Source organism: Cherax quadricarinatus, chromosome 47 (assembly GCF_038502225.1).
Source record: "Cherax quadricarinatus isolate ZL_2023a chromosome 47, ASM3850222v1, whole genome shotgun sequence".
Taxonomy (NCBI): Eukaryota; Metazoa; Arthropoda; class Malacostraca; order Decapoda; family Parastacidae; genus Cherax; species Cherax quadricarinatus.
The window spans coordinates 1348172-1366924 of record NC_091338.1 but is presented as its reverse complement, the minus strand read 5'-3'; the positions used below and the strand labels follow the sequence as shown (position 1 = coordinate 1366924).

At 45.1% G+C, this 18753-nt stretch overlaps 2 protein-coding genes across 10 annotated transcripts in view; one reads left to right on the top strand and one right to left on the bottom strand.

The window, feature by feature from the left end:
* Positions 1-18753, top strand: part of MCU (mitochondrial calcium uniporter) — a 498142-nt gene that overhangs the window by 326514 nt on the left and 152875 nt on the right. The gene's annotated exons all lie outside the window — the stretch shown is intronic.
* Positions 1-18753, bottom strand: part of LOC128696546 (serine-rich adhesin for platelets) — a 104330-nt gene that overhangs the window by 11284 nt on the left and 74293 nt on the right. For all 7 annotated transcript variants that reach the window (XM_053787850.2, XM_053787852.2, XM_053787853.2 and 4 more), the window contains 4 exons: positions 11578-12277; positions 6564-6798; positions 5169-5655; positions 4173-4323 (listed from right to left, as the gene is read on the bottom strand). In XM_053787850.2, coding sequence (XP_053643825.1) covers positions 4173-4323; positions 5169-5655; positions 6564-6798; positions 11578-12277 — 1573 coding nt within the window. The remainder of the gene's footprint in view (positions 1-4172; positions 4324-5168; positions 5656-6563; positions 6799-11577; positions 12278-18753) is intronic.

The window sequence follows — 18753 nt, the reverse complement described above, 5'->3', positions numbered from 1 at the left end:
AACGAAGTTCGTGGTCAGCTTTGCAGAGTAGAACATCAAGGAAAGGAAGAGTGTTGTCGACCTCTTCTTCAAGTGTGAACTGGATTGAAGGCTCGACATGGTTGAGCTTGTCTTGGAGAGCTTGAACGTTGAAGCGTTTAGGAGTTATGAGGAGAATGTCGTCAACATAACGGAGCCAGGTGACAGACGAAGGAATAATGGTGGAGAAACGTTCGGCTTCTAGATGTTCCATGTATAGGTTCGCTAGGACTGCACTGAGTGGCGACCCAGATACCTACAAACCTCTCACAACTAACCAAGTGGACAACCTTACTAAAACTTTTCTTCAAAGGACTCGCCGCATTCTGAGGAGCTCAGAACAAGGGAAGAAACTTCTGCACACCATGCCCAGCAACCCCAGACCTGCCAGAATGTACGGCCTGCCAAAGACTCACAAGCCTGGTATCCCACTGAGGCCCATATCCTCGGGAATAGGCAGTGCTCCCCACAAGCTCTCAGGAATTCTCGCCAAACACCTCTCGAAACTCTTGGGCACTATCAGTCCAGCACATCTCAAACACTCAGGAGATCTTCTCAATCGCATTCGCAACATCAACATCAGGAACAAGAAACTTTCCAGCCTTGACGTGACTTCCCTATTCACTAAAGTACCTACTAAACAAGCCATCGATCTCTTGCGCAAGAAAATTGACGATTCACTTGATCTTCCCATTCCAGCCAGCGACTTCATCGACCTGGTTGAACTATGTGTTGGCTTTACGTGTTTCTCTTTTGAAAATCACCTCTTTCAGCAGACTTTTGGACTACCCATGGGTTCGCCACTCAGTGCAGTCCTAGCGAACCTATACATGGAACATCTAGAAGCCGAACGTTTCTCCACCATTATTCCTTCGTCTGTCACCTGGCTCCGTTATGTTGACGACATTCTCCTCATAACTCCTAAACGCTTCAACGTTCAAGCTCTCCAAGACAAGCTCAACCAGGTCGAGCCTTCAATCCAGTTCACACTTGAAGAAGAGGTCGACAACACTCTTCCTTTCCTTGATGTTCTACTCTGCAAAGCTGACCACGAACTTCGTTTTAAAGTCTATCGAAAACCCACCAACCAAAACGATCTTCTCCACTTCTACTCTCACCACGACACCAAAACCAAACGTGGTGTAATTATAGGCTTCTTCCTGCGTGCACTCAGAATCTGCAGCAACGAGTTCCTTGAGGAAGAATGCACTATAATTGAACAGGTATTTTCCAAACTCCACTATCCTCGTCACTTCATCAGAGACTGCAGACGGCGAGCACTAAACATCTTCAACACACCCAGAGAAGACACTGCCGAGAAGAGATACATAGTCCTTCCCACCAACTCCATTGCCAAACATGTTTCCAACATCTTTGCCAAAACATCATTCCAAGTATCTACCTCCACAACCACGACCATCAAGGACATCACCAGTAGTAGGCAGGACAAGCCTCCATCCTCTGCAGGGGTATACATAATCCCTTGTAATGACTGCAACAAGTTATACGTGGGCGAAACATCAAGGGACCTCCAAACACGTATTTCAGAACACCAATACGCAAGCAGGTCTGACGACACAAGGAATGCCTGCGTACAACACCGTAATTCACACAACCACTTGATAAACTACAGAAACTCAAGACTTATCGCCACAGAAGACAACACCCAATACCGAAGAATCCTGGAATCATCACTTATTTCTATATCCGACAACTTCAACCAGAATAGTGGCTTCTATAACATAGCTGAACCACTTGCCAAGAAACTTCTTCATCGCTATCCCACATAAGAACACTGTAGAAGGTCTGCTCACAAACTTGTCCAGTCTCCTTTCCAAGCTACCCAAGTTTTTAGACTCTACAACCCAACTCGGTACATCATCAGATGCAGCATTCTTCACCTGACCTCAGCCGGACTATAAATACTCGCGTTCCTTCCACCCCAGGTAGTTCTGTTTGTGACTTGAAAAAGCCCACTGTGTGGGCGAAACGTAGTCAATAAAGGATCACATTATACTGCATTTGTGTTTATATTGCCAAAGAAACACACAACCTGGCAACACCTGACAACTGCTGACATCACCTGACAGCCTCACAACACCCAACGTAAAAACGACAGCCACAGGGAAACATTGGCGTGCCGTTGATCAGAATAGTTACAGCGCCGTTGTCACGATTTCAACAGATATCCTGTGTCTGTCTCTAATTGGCTGCACACCTGGCCCAGATTTGAAGTCGCAGGATCGAGCCTCCAACCACCGCTTATAATGAATGACCCACATGGATTTATCGCTGTGATTACGACAACAAGACAGTAACTGTGTCGATTGATTACAATCACAAGAGAGGAACTGAGTTATCTTGTATAGTGAGAAGAAGAGTGAAGGTTGCACAGGAAGATCAGGTGCATTTTTACACGTGAAAACACGCAGGGGTGGTGTAGACACTGAGGGGTGGTGTAGACACTGAGGGGTGTTTTACAGTATAACATTTTTTAATCCATTTCCAAACACGTAAGATATTACGTCATTATATAATTTACTTCAGGTTACCCGTTAAAAAAATCCTCTAAATTAAAAAAAAATTCACCTTTACTAGTCTGAAAGTTTATAATCTGTAAACTATTGATGCTATTAATAAGTTTTCCTGAATAAATTACTAAATTTAAAAAGAGAAAAAATTCTTTTCAGATCTCACTGCCTCGGTGGGATACGACCTTGTATGGGCCAGTAGGCCTTCTGCAGTGTTCCTCCATTCTTATGTTCTTATCAATTTGTGTAGAGTAAACTACACAAATTCCTGCACAGTGTCACATTAGCTGCTTAGCGATGGCTGTGTTAGTTTGCAGCAGCGATAACCTGATTGATCACCACGGAAGCTTGACCTCAGGCCGGGTTGTAATAAAGCTCTAGAAACCGTGGTGGTTAAAATTCTCCCGGGAAGACGAGGGAGCGTGGCTGGTGTAACCCAGGAAGGTGAGGTGGACACGCAAGCACAGTGACCACAGGAAACACACGCATACTAAACCGATGAAAGGACACGTACAAGGGATAAAAGACACGCATAAAGGATAGAGAAGGAATAAAACTATAAATATTAAATAAACTTGTATGAACGTTATTATGTTCGTCCTGTAATAATTATAGCCTTGGCACGTTACCAAGAGAATAATCAACGTGGGACCAGGACTTCTAAAACAACATTCCAATTTGTGTTGTGAACTTCGACGTGTGATGTTTGCCAGAGTATGAGAACTATGACACGCTCTGTAAGATTATTACGGCTGGGAGGCTGGGTAAGAGGTAACAGGAAGTGGAGACCCCGTGGAAAGTCCGCAAGCTGGATTTGAATTGTAAATGTATGTGCAGATGACTTTTCCCAATTAAGGGTGACAACGAGCGCCCTTCAGCTGGATACTTGGGCAGAGCTGCGACCGTATCTACGTTGGTGCCTCTATGTACATGTTTACGTTTTTCCTGTGTACATACTAATGTTGCCTTCCTTGCATATGTACCCATGTTGGCCTGCCTGCACACGTATTCTAGTTGGACTTTGTACATATTCCTGTCAGATTTCCTCTGTATAGGCTAGCCTTTGCTTTTGAATCTATATCTCTATCTCTCTATCTATCTATCTATCTATCTATATCTCTCTCTCTCTCTCTCTCTCTCTCTCTCTCTCTCTCTCTCTCTCTCTCTCTCTCTCTCTCTCTCTCTCTCTCTCTCTCTCTCTCTCTCTCTCTCTCTCTCACACACACACACACATGAGGTACACTACCTACGATCACTTTCTTGTGGGTGCTCCTGCCCCTCTCTATCGATAATACTCTGATTATATTACATGTTGTAATCATATCTCCACTAGTCCTTCTTTTAAAGTCGTCAGGTCTTGTTGATTTAGTCTCTTCATAATCCTCACAGTTGTGGCACTATTCTTATTGGAAACCTCTGGCGATTGTGGTGTTTCATTAACTATAACATATGTTTTAGTTGCCCACGGCTCAAGCCCTGGAGGTTTCATTTTTAATATATAACCTGAAGGTGATATAATCAAGGGCTCATGAATAAGGAGCCCTTCACCAGTATCAAAACGCCTCAGTTATCGGTCTGTAAATGTTGTAATTGTTAACGTGAAATTTCGGCTGCAGTACTCACCTTGAAGCTTGGATCAGAAGCGTAGGCATCCAGCGCCCGGTATGTGGACATTGAGGAGACTGACGATATGTGAGAGTCGTTACTGACACCACTGTCCTCGCTGGTGTCAGATGCTAGACTCTCCGTGTCAGAGCGATCCGTGCCAGCTTCACTGTGAACAAGCAGGTTATTGTGTTGAAATAATAGATACAAGGGGTTTACATTGTGTTAGAATAATATCGGTCGTTGTGGGCAGAGATGGATGCTGATAGCACAGGAACTGTGACTGTCACTGGGTAATGTTGCTGACGAATACAACATTGCAAATATTGTTGATTTAAACAATAACTCGGAAAAAAAATGTAATGGGTCACTGGCGAAGGTCTGGTAATTTGCAGTTAGATGCGTATATTACGGTATACATAATGTGGGAACATCTTGTTATGTTAATGTTCAATGTAAATCTTCATAAACAATTATAGTTTACAACCAAAAGTTGAATATTATCTTAATTTATGTCGTGCAATAAAAAATTTGTATTTAAAAATATTTTGTGATACATTAACATCTTGGTACAAGCGGACGGTTAATAACTGTAATGAATGAGAATAAGACAGGTATCTGCAGTGTTAAATGACTTAAGAAATCGTAATGACACGATTGCAAATAAACCATACCCCCGGTTATTGTGGTAATTGCATTTATCTTCTCTAAAGTTTATATCGAATGTTGATGTTTGATAAGATAACGAAGCAACTGGTGATTAAATCAGACTCTGTATAAACAATTGTGTTTAAGGGTAAAAGACACAATACCCTGGCTGGAACAACTGACATTATTACGTTCGTGGGGAACGCAAGACCCGTAGGGGGTCATACAGCGCCTGGGGAAGAAATGGAAGGCATTCAGACTCGATTCAAAGAATTTGAGTACAGGTCCAATTCCTTAAGAGGAACAGTTGACAAATAACTTGCACGTCAGCGAGGAAACATAACAATTTATTGTTATGATTCTTACCTGGAGTGATGTGACTTGTTCTTGGCAAGATGAACATGACCTTTACGGTTGTGATTGTTTGTGTTGTGTGTGTTAAGCTTGTAGTTTGCGCCCTGTTGATTGGTGTTGGCGGCGGCGTCATTGCTGCGGCTGTGGGCGTGGAAGGTTCGTGGGTCTTCCATCAATGCCTTCTTGACGTTGAATCCGTGCACTGTGGGTTTCCTCAGTGCAACCGGCTGACTTCCCTGGGTCGCTACTTGTTCTTGTTGCACTGACCTTCCTGAAAGATTCTGCTGCTTCGAAGATTCTTTGGACACCGTTGAAGATCTGAGATTACCTTTGGACTTTTGATTGGGTATTACGTTGTTGGTGCGGTGGCTAGCCAGCCTTGGCAAGGTGAAGGAAGATCCCACTCCCAGACCTCGTGTCGTGGACCCCTCGCTGTTGTCGCTCCTGTCGAACCTCAGGATCTTGCTTGATGGGTTGGACTTAATGTCTCTGAAGCGGCCTGCATGAGAGGAAGAAGCAGATGATCAGCATTTTCGGTGTAAAACTATAAATTGTGACCGATTCACCCTAGTCATTATAGGTTTATTTGTTTTAATGACCAAGTCCAGTACCACTATACCACTAGACAAAAAACTATGCACCTAATCTTCAACCACTGCAGGACGATGATAGGTTATTCAACCACACTAGAGAACCATGATAGGTTATTGGATTTTCTAGATGGTCACAATAGATCAACAAGCTCCACTATACTGCACCACTTAAGTAAAATAGTTACTCTACCCCAGAAGTTCTGGAAGACCAATACTGCTCCTGGACTGAGTAACACCTAAATGGGTAGACATATTAAGGTACGACTACTACACTGTAATGTTCTGAGTGTTATTTAATTCTAATGACCCACCGTCATAAGTTTCATTGACAACTTCAAAGGAAACATATCTGATGTGATCGCTCTCTGTTCCACAATTTCACGTTGTTTGCTTCGTGAAACAATTTTTGTGGCTATTAATGCTGCAGTCACCTTAGTGTCAGTAGTGTTTCACAGCAAGGTTGTAACAGTCGGGAAAGGCTTCTGCAGTCATGGGCTTGCAATGACGAAGCAGTCGACGTGGAACTAAGCTGCAACCGTAATTCAAGCTGCTGCAAGCCGGGACGACCCAGCACGAGCAGCAACACAGCAGCAGCAGAACCACAACCACTGTTGCTACTACTACTACGATGGATGAATAAACAGAAGAATGGACGGAGGGTTCGATCCGCGGCCCATAAATTAACCGGCCACCTTCTCGGCTAGCCTGAGCTTTTCTACTACTATTACCACTACAGTAACCCCCACCACTGCCTCCACGACTACTACTGTTACTACTACCACTAAACCACAGAATTAAAGCTACAACTACTTACCGAGGTCACACCAGGTGTGGAAGTGATGTACGGGTGTATTAAGGTTCTCGAAGAGTTGTTTGACGCTGCGTACAGTGTGTGGTCTCGGTAACTCCTCCAGCTGCACCTCTTTGTTGCGTATGGTGTATGCTGCTCGCTTCAATTGCAGCTCCTCCTCCAGCTGCACCTCCTTGCTGTGTGTAGTGAAGGCTGGTGGCTTCAGCTGCACCTCCTGCACAGCCGCGTCCGCGTCACTCTGTAGTGTGGTACAAGCCTCGACTAAGTCTTCCTTAGATCAAACCTAATTGGGTATAGTTCAACCCCCAGTTTCCTTAGGAAATAAAGCTCTGACAACCAATCCGCATTGGACAAAAGCCCCCATGCTTAACTTAACCAAACCTAAGACGTAAGTATTTTACGAGTATACACAGGAGAGAAATTCTAACAGGATGCCAGTATCCACTGATGCTGCTGTGAGCCTCCATAATGCCACTGTTACTCTACCTTTTGAGATGTCTTTAGTTACACGGAATTTTCAGAGCTTTCAGTCATTCGTAACTCATATTTTTTTTAGAAGTGTTCTGGTGTGTGTACGTGTGTGTGTACGTACGTTGTGTGTACGTGTGTGTACGTACGTTGTGTGTACGTACGTTGTGTGTACGTGTGCGTGTCTCAAAGTAGGTATGCGTGTCTCCTGCAGAAAGTGTTGCGTACACGAATGATGTATCAACTACGTGGCCCAGATATATTCTCAGAGATCAGTGTGATGCTCACCTACACTCCCCACTGCTCATCACCACTACTCATCACCACCGCTACTTATTATTTTTTTATTATCACACCGGCCGATTCCCACCAAGGCAGGGTGGCCCGAAAAAGAAAAACTTTCACCATCATTCACTCCATCACTGTCTTGCCAGAAGGGTGCTTTACACTACAGTTTTTAAACTGCAACATTAACACCCCTCCTTCAGAGTGCAGGCACTGTACTTCCCATCTCCAGGACTCAAGTCCGGCCTGCCGGTTTCCCTGAATCCCTTCATAAATGTTACTTTGCTCACACTCCAACAGCACGTCAAGTATTAAAAACCATTTGTCTCCATTCACTCCTATCAAACACGCTCAAGCATGCCTGCTGGAAGTCCAAGCCCCTCGCACACAAAACCTCCTTTACCCCCTCCCTCCAACCCTTCCTAGGCCGACCCCTACCCCGCCTTCCTTCCACTACAGACTGATACACTCTTGAAGTCATTCTGTTTCGCTCCATTCTCTCTACATGTCCGAACCACCTCAACAACCCTTCCTCAGCCCTCTGGACAACAGTTTTGGTAATCCCGCACCTCCTCCTAACTTCCAAACTACGAATTCTCTGCATTATATTCACACCACACATTGCCCTCAGACATGACATCTCCACTGCCTCCAGCCTTCTCCTCGCTGCAACATTCATCACCCACGCTTCACACCCATATAAGAGCGTTGGTAAAACTATACTCTCATACATTCCCCTCTTTGCCTCCAAGGACAAAGTTCCTTGTCTCCACAGACTCCTAAGTGCACCACTCACTCTTTTTCCCTCATCAATTCTATGATTCACCTCATCTTTCATAGACCCATCCGCTGACACGTCCACTCCCAAATATCTGAATACGTTCACCTCCTCCATACTCTCTCCCTCCAATCTGATATTCAATCTTTCATCACCTAATCTTTTTGTTATCCTCATAACCTTACTCTTTCCTGTATTCACCTTTAATTTTCTTCTTTTGCACACCCTACCAAATTCATCCACCAATCTCTGCAACTTCTCTTCAGAATCTCCCAAGAGCACAGTGTCATCAGCAAAGAGCAGCTGTGACAACTCCCACTTTGTGTGTGATTCTTTATCTTTTAACTCCACGCCTCTTGCCAAGACCCTCGCATTTACTTCTCTTACAACCCCATCTATAAATATATTAAACAACCACGGTGACATCACACATCCTTGTCTAAGGCCTACTTTTACTGGGAAAAAATTTCCCTCTTTCCTACATACTCTAACTTGAGCCTCACTATCCTCGTAAAAACTCTTCACTGCTTTCAGTAACCTACCTCCTACACCATACACTTGCAACATCTGCCACATTGCCCCCCTATCCACCCTGTCATACGCCTTTTCCAAATCCATAAATGCCACAAAGACCTCTTTAGCCTTATCTAAATACTGTTCACTTATATGTTTCACTGTAAACACCTGGTCCACACACCCCCTACCTTTCCTAAAGCCTCCTTGTTCATCTGCTATCCTATTCTCCGTCTTACTCTTAATTCTTTCAATTATAACTCTACCATACACTTTACCAGGTACACTCAACAGACTTATCCCCCTATAATTTTTGCACTCTCTTTTATCCCCTTTGCCTTTATACAAAGGAACTATGCATGCTCTCTGCCAATCCCTAGGTACCTTACCCTCTTCCATACATTTATTAAACAATTGCACCAACCACTCCAAAACTATATCCCCACCTGCTTTTAACATTTCTATCTTTATCCCATCAATCCCGGCTGCCTTACCCCCTTTCATTTTACCTACTGCCTCACGAACTTCCCCCACACTCACAACTGGCTCTTCCTCACTCCTACAAGATGTTATTCCTCCTTGCCCTATACACGAAATCACAGCTTCCCTATCTTCATCAACATTTAACAATTCCTCAAAATATTCCTTCCATCTTCCCAATACCTCTAACTCTCCATTTAATAACTCTCCTCTCCTATTTTTAACTGACAAATCCATTTGTTCTCTAGGCTTTCTTAACTTGTTAATCTCACTCCAAAACTTTTTCTTATTTTCAACAAAATTTGTTGATAACATCTCACCCACTCTCTCATTTGCTCTCTTTTTACATTGCTTCACCACTCTCTTAACCTCTCTCTTTTTCTCCATATACTCTTCCCTCCTTGCATCACTTCTACTTTGTAAAAACTTCTCATATGCTAACTTTTTCTCCCTTACTACTCTCTTTACATCATCATTCCACCAATCGCTCCTCTTCCCTCCTGCACCCACTTTCCTGTAACCACAAACTTCTGCTGAACACTCTAACACTACATTTTTAAACCTACCCCATACCTCTTCGACCCCATTGCCTATGCTCTCATTAGCCCATCTATCCTCCAATAGCTGTTTATATCTTACCCTAACTGCCTCCTCTTTTAGTTTATAAACCTTCACCTCTCTCTTCCCTGATGCTTCTATTCTCCTTGTATCCCATCTACCTTTTACTCTCAGTGTAGCTACAACTAGAAAGTGATCTGATATATCTGTGGCCCCTCTATAAACATGTACATCCTGAAGTCTACTCAACAGTCTTTTATCTACCAATACATAATCCAACAAACTACTGTCATTTCGCCCTACATCATATCGTGTATACTTATTTATCCTCTTTTTCTTAAAATATGTATTACCTATAACTAAACCCCTTTCTATACAAAGTTCAATCAAAGGGCTCCCATTATCATTTACACCTGGCACCCCAAACTTACCTACCACACCCTCTCTAAAAGTTTCTCCTACTTTAGCATTCAAGTCCCCTACCACAATTACTCTCTCACTTGGTTCAAAGGCTCCTATACATTCACTTAACATCTCCCAAAATCTCTCTCTCTCCTCTGCATTCCTCTCTTCTCCAGGTGCATACACGCTTATTATGACCCACTTCTCGCATCCAACCTTTACTTTAATCCACATAATTCTTGAATTTACACATTCATATTCTCTTTTCTCCTTCCATAACTGATCATTTAACATTACTGCTACCCCTTCCTTTGCTCTAACTCTCTCAGATACTCCAGATTTAATCCCATTTATTTCCCCCCACTGAAACTCTCCTACCCCCTTCAGCTTTGTTTCGCTTAGGGCCAGGACATCCAACTTCTTTTCATTCATAACATCAGCAATCATCTGTTTCTTGTCATCCGCACTACATCCACGCACATTTAAGCAACCCAGTTTTATAAAGTTTTTCTTCTTCTCTTTTTTAGTAATTGTATACAGGAGAAGGGGTTACTAGCCCATTGCTCCCGGCATTTTAGTCGCCTCATACGACACGCATGGCTTACGGAGGAAAGATTCTTTTCCACTTCCCCATGGACAATAGAAGAAATAAAAAAGAACAAGAGCTATTTAGAAAAAGGAGAAAAACCTAGATGTATGTATATATATATATGCATGTGCGTGTCTGTGAAGTGTGACCAAAGTGTTAGTAGGAGTAGCAAGATATCCCTGTTATCTTAGCGTGTTTATGAGACAGAAAAAGAAACCAGCAATCCTACCATCATGCAAAACAATTACAGGTTTTTGTTTCACAGTCATCTGGCAGGACGGTAGTACTTCCCTGGGTGGTTGCTGTCTACCAACCTACTACCTATTATCATTAATCATCATTACTACCACCACACTCCTCCACAGTCACGCGCAGTTATCTGGTGTGAAAATTCATTTATATATAAATCATAGAGTAATTCCCAGATTCATCAAAAACTTCGACAATTAGTTCAGCTCTACAAAAGTTTAGTTGTTGCTTTGCTCTCACATACACCTCACGTGTCCTCATTCTAGAGTCCGTCATCTTTCATGGCGACATCTTCAGGAAGGTTTCACTAAGAGTTCTCAGCGCAAGTCCCACCATAGTACAGTATACGGTATATTAAGTGTGAAGGTTCTGGTTGGGTCTGTGTCTGTTAGAGAACAGTTGCTTGTCTAGATTCACACGTCCTACTTATGTATTCTTACGTACGTGTTAGAGTGAGTGAGTGAGTGTCTATCAATAATGCGATATAACCTCTGTGGTTAATAGCTCCATGAAGTTAAGTGCATTAGCATATTCGTGACTGTTTCACAAATTTGCTGGCATCACACTGCTCACCAGCTGGACTATGCAAGCAAGAGTTGTTTTGATTAAAAAAAACTGTTAAATACACGTTCTCATCAGCCATACACACGTGATAAGAATTTTTAAAGGCGGTAAGTGCAAATGGACGTGGTTACCTGTGCTGCCGTCCTGGCTGGCATGATCGGCGTCTTCTCCACGATGACCACTTTGTCGTTCTCCAGTACTTCGTTGGCGTCGTACTCCTGCAGGTACTTGGACACCGTCGTCTGTTGCTCCTGTGTGGCTTCTTTTACCCGCTCTTCAAACACCTGTTTTACAGTCTTTGTGCTGAGGTCGTCGGTGTTTACCTCAGCGCTGCGGCTGGCCTCCATGTTCGTGATGGTATCATCAAGGCTTTCATCAGTGTCCGTGGCTATACACGCGTCAACAATAGTTTCAACGCTCACGTCTGGAACTGTATCAGCGTTTGTGTCAGTATCAGCGGCGGTCTCAATGTGAGTGTCACCTGCGGTATCAGTGTGAGTGTCAGCGGCAGTGTCGTAACTGACAGCTGACGATGGCTCGGACGACGCGTCGATAGTGTCGTCATCAGACTCTGTCGCTGTTTCTTGGTCGTGTATGTCATCTGACGACAGGTCGAGGTCTTTGCGATCCTCGATGCTTGATTGATCCTCAAGCATGGGATCGTCTTCGTTGGAGTGGTACTCAATCCCCGAATCTTCAGAGTCGCATTGTGACTGGCTACTCTCCAGGATCCGACGTCTGCTGATTGGTCGATTAAGAGTTACGTAGTTACTACTAGCAGTTGTCAGCTCATCATCGTCGTCCCATTCAGAACAGCAAGACTCCATATCACTGGGAAAAATAATTGGAATCAATATTAAATATAAGTTTTTGGTGTCAGTGTTGTATCTAGCAAGTGAAGGAGACTTCATTAGGTACGTGACGGTCCTGAGACCTTGGTAACTTTATTTTCAGTGACCAGGGACTCAGGACCGACACTTATCCAATTAAGATGTCCTAAGTGTGTGTGCTTTTGTCCTTGCATACATATTGTCGGTATCTCTGTGCCTTCTACTTCCGTGTGAATGGGAGCAGAGCTACACGGGGCTTTCAACAGAGCACCTGTATTAAAGGGGTGGTGCTGGTGCCCTACGCGTGTTCATATGCTAATCTTTGCGGTCCATTTGCTTCTCATTCTGCTAGCGAGTGTTTTTGTGCACACCCAGCAAACCTCTCATAAATAACAAAAAATAATAAAAAAAAAGGCACAATACCGTGACTGGATGTGTTGCGCATGTCTTAATTTCATCTTGTCGGTATTATATACAATTCTTGTACTACTACTACTACTACCACCACCACTACCTCTTCCTGCCTATATATAGCCGTCCTGCTCCACTTCTGGTTAGTGTGACTTTGTAAATGGTCCAAGTCGGACCGAAACGTCGTCGTAAGCTTCTCTCTTTTATGTGCGGGTTATTTGTGTATAAACCTCTCATCTCGTGCTGAAAATTTCCAGCCAAGACAGGACTCGCAGCAATGGTTTCAAGTTGGAAAAATTCAGATTCAGGAAAGATATAGGAAAGCACTGGTTTGGTAATAGAGTTGTGGATGAGTGAAACGAACTCCCGAGTACAGTTATTGAGGCTAAAATGTTGTGTAGTTTTAAAAAAGGTTAGATGAATACGTGAGTGGGTGAGAGTTGGACCTGACTAGCTTGTGCTGCTGGGTCTGGTGCCGTGCTCCTTGAGTGGAGGTGACCAGACTGGGTGGGTCATTGGGCTAATCCGGGGGGGGGACATGGACTTGCTCCGCATGGGTCAGTAGGCCTGTTGCAGTGTTCCGTCTTTCTTATGTTCTTATACCACCAGGAGCAGCATCCACATGAAGATTGGCACCACTTAAGATTAAAACCTCATATATTAGCTCCACTTTCATTAGCACCACTTAGATTGACATAGCTTTCGTTCAGGCAACTTTAAGGTGTCTGTATAAACTCAGTGTATTTAACACAAATAAGCATGTAAAAAGTGTGTGTGTGTGTGTGTGTGTGTGTGTGTGTGTGTGTGTGTGTGTGTGTGTGTACTCGCCTAATTGTAGTTGCAGGGGTCGAGACTCGGCTCCTGTCCCCCGCCTCTTCACTGACCGCTGCTAGGTCCTCCCTGTGTGTGTATTCATGATCTCAAGTTTATGTAGGGAGTCATTCAGTATAATGGTATTGAGGCCTCTCCAAGCGGACCAACTGTCCCTGAACAGCGTGAACAATCTCTCCTGGGACAGTAACACAGAACACTGCCTCGGCGGTGATTGTGAGCATGACAGAGAAAACGAGAACTCTCCTTGTGTATGTCAGACCTCAGCATGCCTTGGCTTTCTATCAACATTCAAACAGTAGGCAGTTTCTCCCTCAGCCTTAACTGTTCAGGAGCTGAAAACTTAAGGCTTGAGGGACTGACCACCTCAAAACTACTACGAACTTGGGGAAATAACATTACCTTTATATCACCACTGCTTCTGCTGTCCCCATATTTATTTAAATTTTAGTGTTCAACAGAAAGGTAATTACCTCTGTATCCTAGTAGTAGTTGTATGACTCGTACGGGTTTAGCACTTTTTATAATATAATGTATTCAAGGAGGTATAGGATGTTTCAGATATGTAAATGTGTGTCATGTAATAGAGGTAAGTAACGCTGTGTCTTGCTCTTCGTTAAGGACGTTATTACGTGAAGGACGGTTATACTTTCCACTCTTACGGCATTGTCCTCTTGTTCATTCGGTAGGGAAAATTAACCAGAATTCTTGGTTATAATTATGAAGTTTTAGTAGTTGATTGAAAAAATATTTGTATATAAATTACTCAATTATTTCTTTATATACTTCTTACAAGTGCCACCCTATTAAATTAGATATATTTAGCTTTGAAAGAGATTGTGTATAATCTGTGTTGGGTGGTAATTATAGCCTGGGTGACCCCGTGGTAGTGGGAGGGGGAAGGGGGTGTCAAGTATAGCCTGGGTGACCACGTGGTAGTGGGAGGGGGAAGGGGGTTTCAAGTATAGCCTGGGTGACCACGTGGTAGTGGGAGGGGGAAGGGGGTTTCAAGTATAGCCTGGGTGACCACGTGGTAGTGGGAGGGGGAAGGGGGTTTCAAGTATAGCCTGGGTGACCCCGTGGTAGTGGGAGGGGGAAGGGGGTTTCAAGTATAGCCTGGGTGACCCCGTGGTAGTGGGAGGGGGAAGGGGGTTTCAAGTATAGCCTGGGTGACCCCGTGGTAGTGGGAGGGGGAAGGGGGTTTCAAGTATAGCCTGGGTGACCCTGTGGTAGTGGGAGGGGGAAGGGGGTTTCAAGTATAGCCTGGGTGACCCCGTGGTAGTGGGAGGGGGAAGGGGGTTTCAAGTATAGCCTGGGTGACCCCGTGGTAGTGGGAGGGGGAAGGGGGTTTCAAGTATAGCCTGGGTGACCACGTGGTAGTGGGAGGGGGAAGGGGGTGTCAAGTATAGCCTGGGTGACCACGTGGTAGTGGGAAGGGGAAGGGGGTGTCAAGTATAGCCTGGGTGACCACGTGGTAGTGGGAAGGGGAAGGGGGTGTCAAGTATAGCCTGGGTGACCACGTGGTAGTGGGAAGGGGAAGGGGGTGTCAAGTATAGCCTGGGTGACCACGTGGTAGTGGGAAGGGGAAGGGGGGTGTCAAGTATAGCCTGGGTGACCACGTGGTAGTGGGAAGGGGAAGGGGGTGTCAAGTATAGCCTAGGTGACCACGTGGTAGTGGGAAGGGGAAGGGGGTGTCAAGTATAGCCTGGGTGACCACGTGGTAGTGGGAAGGGGAAGGGGGTGTCAAGTATAGCCTGGGTGACCACGTGGTAGTGGGAAGGGGAAGGGGGTGTCAAGTATAGCCTGGGTGACCACGTGGTAGTGGGAAGGGGAAGGGGGTGTCAAGTATAGCCTGGGTGACCACGTGGTAGTGGGAAGGGGAAGGGGTGTCAAGTATAGCCTGGGTGACCACGTGGTAGTGGGAGGGGGAAGGGGGTGTCAAGTATAGCCTGGGTGACCACGTGGTAGTGGGAAGGGGAAGGGGGTGTCAAGTATAGCCAGGGTGACCACGTGGTAGTGGGAAGGGGAAGGGGGGTGTCAAGTATAGCCTGGGTGACCACGTGGTAGTGGGAAGGGGAAGGGGGTGTCAAGTATAGCCTGGGTGACCACGTGGTAGTGGGAGGGGGAAGGGGGTGTCAAGTATAGCCTGGGTGACCACGTGGTAGTGGGAAGGGGAAGGGGGTGTCAAGTATAGCCTGGGTGACCACGTGGTAGTGGGAGGGGGAAGGGGGTGTCAAGTATAGCCTGGGTGACCACGTGGTAGTGGGAAGGGGAAGGGGGGTGTCAAGTATAGCCTGGGTGACCACGTGGTAGTGGGAAGGGGAAGGGGGTGTCAAGTATAGCCTGGGTGACCACGTGGTAGTGGGAGGGGGAAGGGGGTGTCAAGTATAGCCTGGGTGACCACGTGGTAGTGGGAAGGGGAAGGGGGTGTCAAGTATAGCCTGGGTGACCACGTGGTAGTGGGAGGGGGAAGGGGGTGTCAAGTATAGCCTGGGTGACCACGTGGTAGTGGGAAGGGGAAGGGGGTGTCAAGTATAGCCTGGGTGACCACGTGGTAGTGGGAGGGGGAAGGGGGTGTCAAGTATAGCCTGGGTGACCACGTGGTAGTGGGAGGGGGAAGGGGGTGTCAAGTATAGCCTGGGTGACCACGTGGTAGTGGGAAGGGGAAGGGGGTGTCAAGTATAGCCTGGGTGACCACGTGGTAGTGGGAAGGGGAAGGGGGTGTCAAGTATAGCCTGGGTGACCACGTGGTAGTGGGAAGGGGAAGGGGGTGTCAAGTATAGCCTGGGTGACCACGTGGTAGTGGGAAGGGGAAGGGGGTGTCAAGTATAGCCTGGGTGACCACGTGGTAGTGGGAAGGGGAAGGGGGTGTCAAGTATAGCCTGGGTGACCACGTGGTAGTGGGAAGGGGAAGGGGGTGTCAAGTATAGCCTGGGTGACCACGTGGTAGTGGGAGGGGGAAGGGGGTGTCAAGTATAGCCTGGGTGACCACGTGGTACTGGGAAGGGGAAGGGGGTGTCAAGTATAGCCTGGGTGACCACGTGGTAGTGGGAAGGGGAAGGGGGTGTCAAGTATAGCCTGGGTGACCACGTGGTAGTGGGAGGGGGAAGGGGGTGTCAAGTATAGCCTGGGTGACCACGTGGTAGTGGGAGGGGGAAGGGGGTGTCAGGTTTCATCACGAGTCTTGCAACTTGCAACTGATAGTGATGTGAGGAACTGCAATGTCAATGGTGGTGGTGGTAGGATTATTTTTTTTATAGATTGTGGCGATTACCTTGATGAGTGAGTACGTTGTGTGGTCAGTCATGACGGGTTCATATGTAGCTGCTTTGTGACCTAGCTTACCCCCCCCTACCCCCTACCCCCCCCCCCCACACACACACCTACACACTACCTCCGACAGATCAGTTCACATGATGGGATCTCTCAAGAGAAACGTATCATGTTTGCCAAAACTTTGGAAGGTAGCCCAGGGCATTTGTAGGGCTTTACTCTCGTGTCACGAAAAAAAAAAATTCCGAAAACTTTGGGAAACATAACCTAGGAACTTTTTAGGCACAAGGCAGCACATTTTGGATATATATATATATATAATATATATATATATATATATATATATATATATATATATATATATATATATATATATATATATATATATAATATATATATATATATATATATATATATATATATATATAGTGCCTCGTTCATCTTTGGTAAATTTTCAAGAGCACCGGAATATTTTGTGATTTTTTTTAATGTTCAGCGTAATAAATCTTATGGAAATAACCCAAACGTATCAAATTATTTTGTTCACCACATCAAGGTAAAAAGACTCTCGTATTTTTGAGGAACCTTGATGAGCGTAAAGTAACGCATTTTAGGGCACTTAACGAGCGTTAAGCAAGACATTTAAAGGAACTCTGCGTGCGTAACATTCTGGGAAACTTCAAGCGTAATAAAATATGAATGACTCTTGCAATCTCTGCAAGGTAGTGTTGCGTTGCCTTGCAACTTCTCTCACTCCCTCTCCACATCTTATTTATTTCTTCTTTCAACTTTCTTCTCCCTCTACTACTTTACTAGCGTTCGTTTGGTATCTGCTTCAATACATTTAATGAATTACATATACATTGGAGAGGGAAGCACATTTACCAGTACAATACAAGAATATTTTTACTGTTGTACAAAATGTAATTAAATCGGCGTTATATTTGCATATTTTTAGTGTACAAGAATGGTATACAATACCGACAAGATGAAAACTGAGACACATGTGCAACATCTGGGTATCTTTATTGTAGACGTTTCGCCATCCAGTGGCTTTATATAGTTCTTGTCTTCAAATTATGTCCTAGAATCTGTATTGATAAAGCCACTGGATAGCGAATCGTCTACAGTAAAGATACCCAGATGTTTCACGTGTCTCAGTCTTCATATTTTTAGTGCTTTATAATGAAGGGTAGCAACTGCTTTGTTATAAGGAGCAGGCTGCAATATATAGCATGGCAGGGTAGGACAGTGCGAGGCAGGGGACGACCTACAGGGAAGACAAGTATACAGGACTGGTGGCAAGAACAGATGTGTAGTAGAGGGTTGATAGGGAGGACAAGTATATAGGAAGGGAAAAGCCTGCAGGGAGGACATGGATAAAATAAGGTAAGGGGTGACTGGGAGGCTAGTAAATAGGGGAGTATGGGGCAGGGAGGACAAGTGTACAGGAAGGGATGGGGTGTGGCAGGGTTATGTTAGGTTGTACACTACCTTCCCTGGTCTCCCCAGGGGAGGGGAAATATTGTGGTCGTAGCTGGTATTGTCTCTGGCAGTTACGACCCTCACACTGTAATAAAATTGGTAGAATTACCGACTATGTAAAGTAAAAGGACACAAGTGTAACTAATGTAACATTTTATTGTGGCAACGTTTCGCTCTCCAGGAGGTAACGGCTTGACAAAGCTCCTGGAGAGCGAAACGTTGCCACAATAAAATGTCACATTAGTTAAGAACATAAGAAAGGAGGAACACTGCAGCAGGCCTGTTGGCCCATACTAGTTGCACTTGTGGACCCTCACACTGCCATCACATACATGCAAGATGTGGTGCCCAGGTACCCATTATCTTCAATCCCAGGAACTCATTAACACCAAGCCCCGGTACCAATTATTCTGAAGCCCAGGTACCCATTATCCCCGAGCCCGGCACTGGTTACACACAGCCCCAGCATCTCTTACA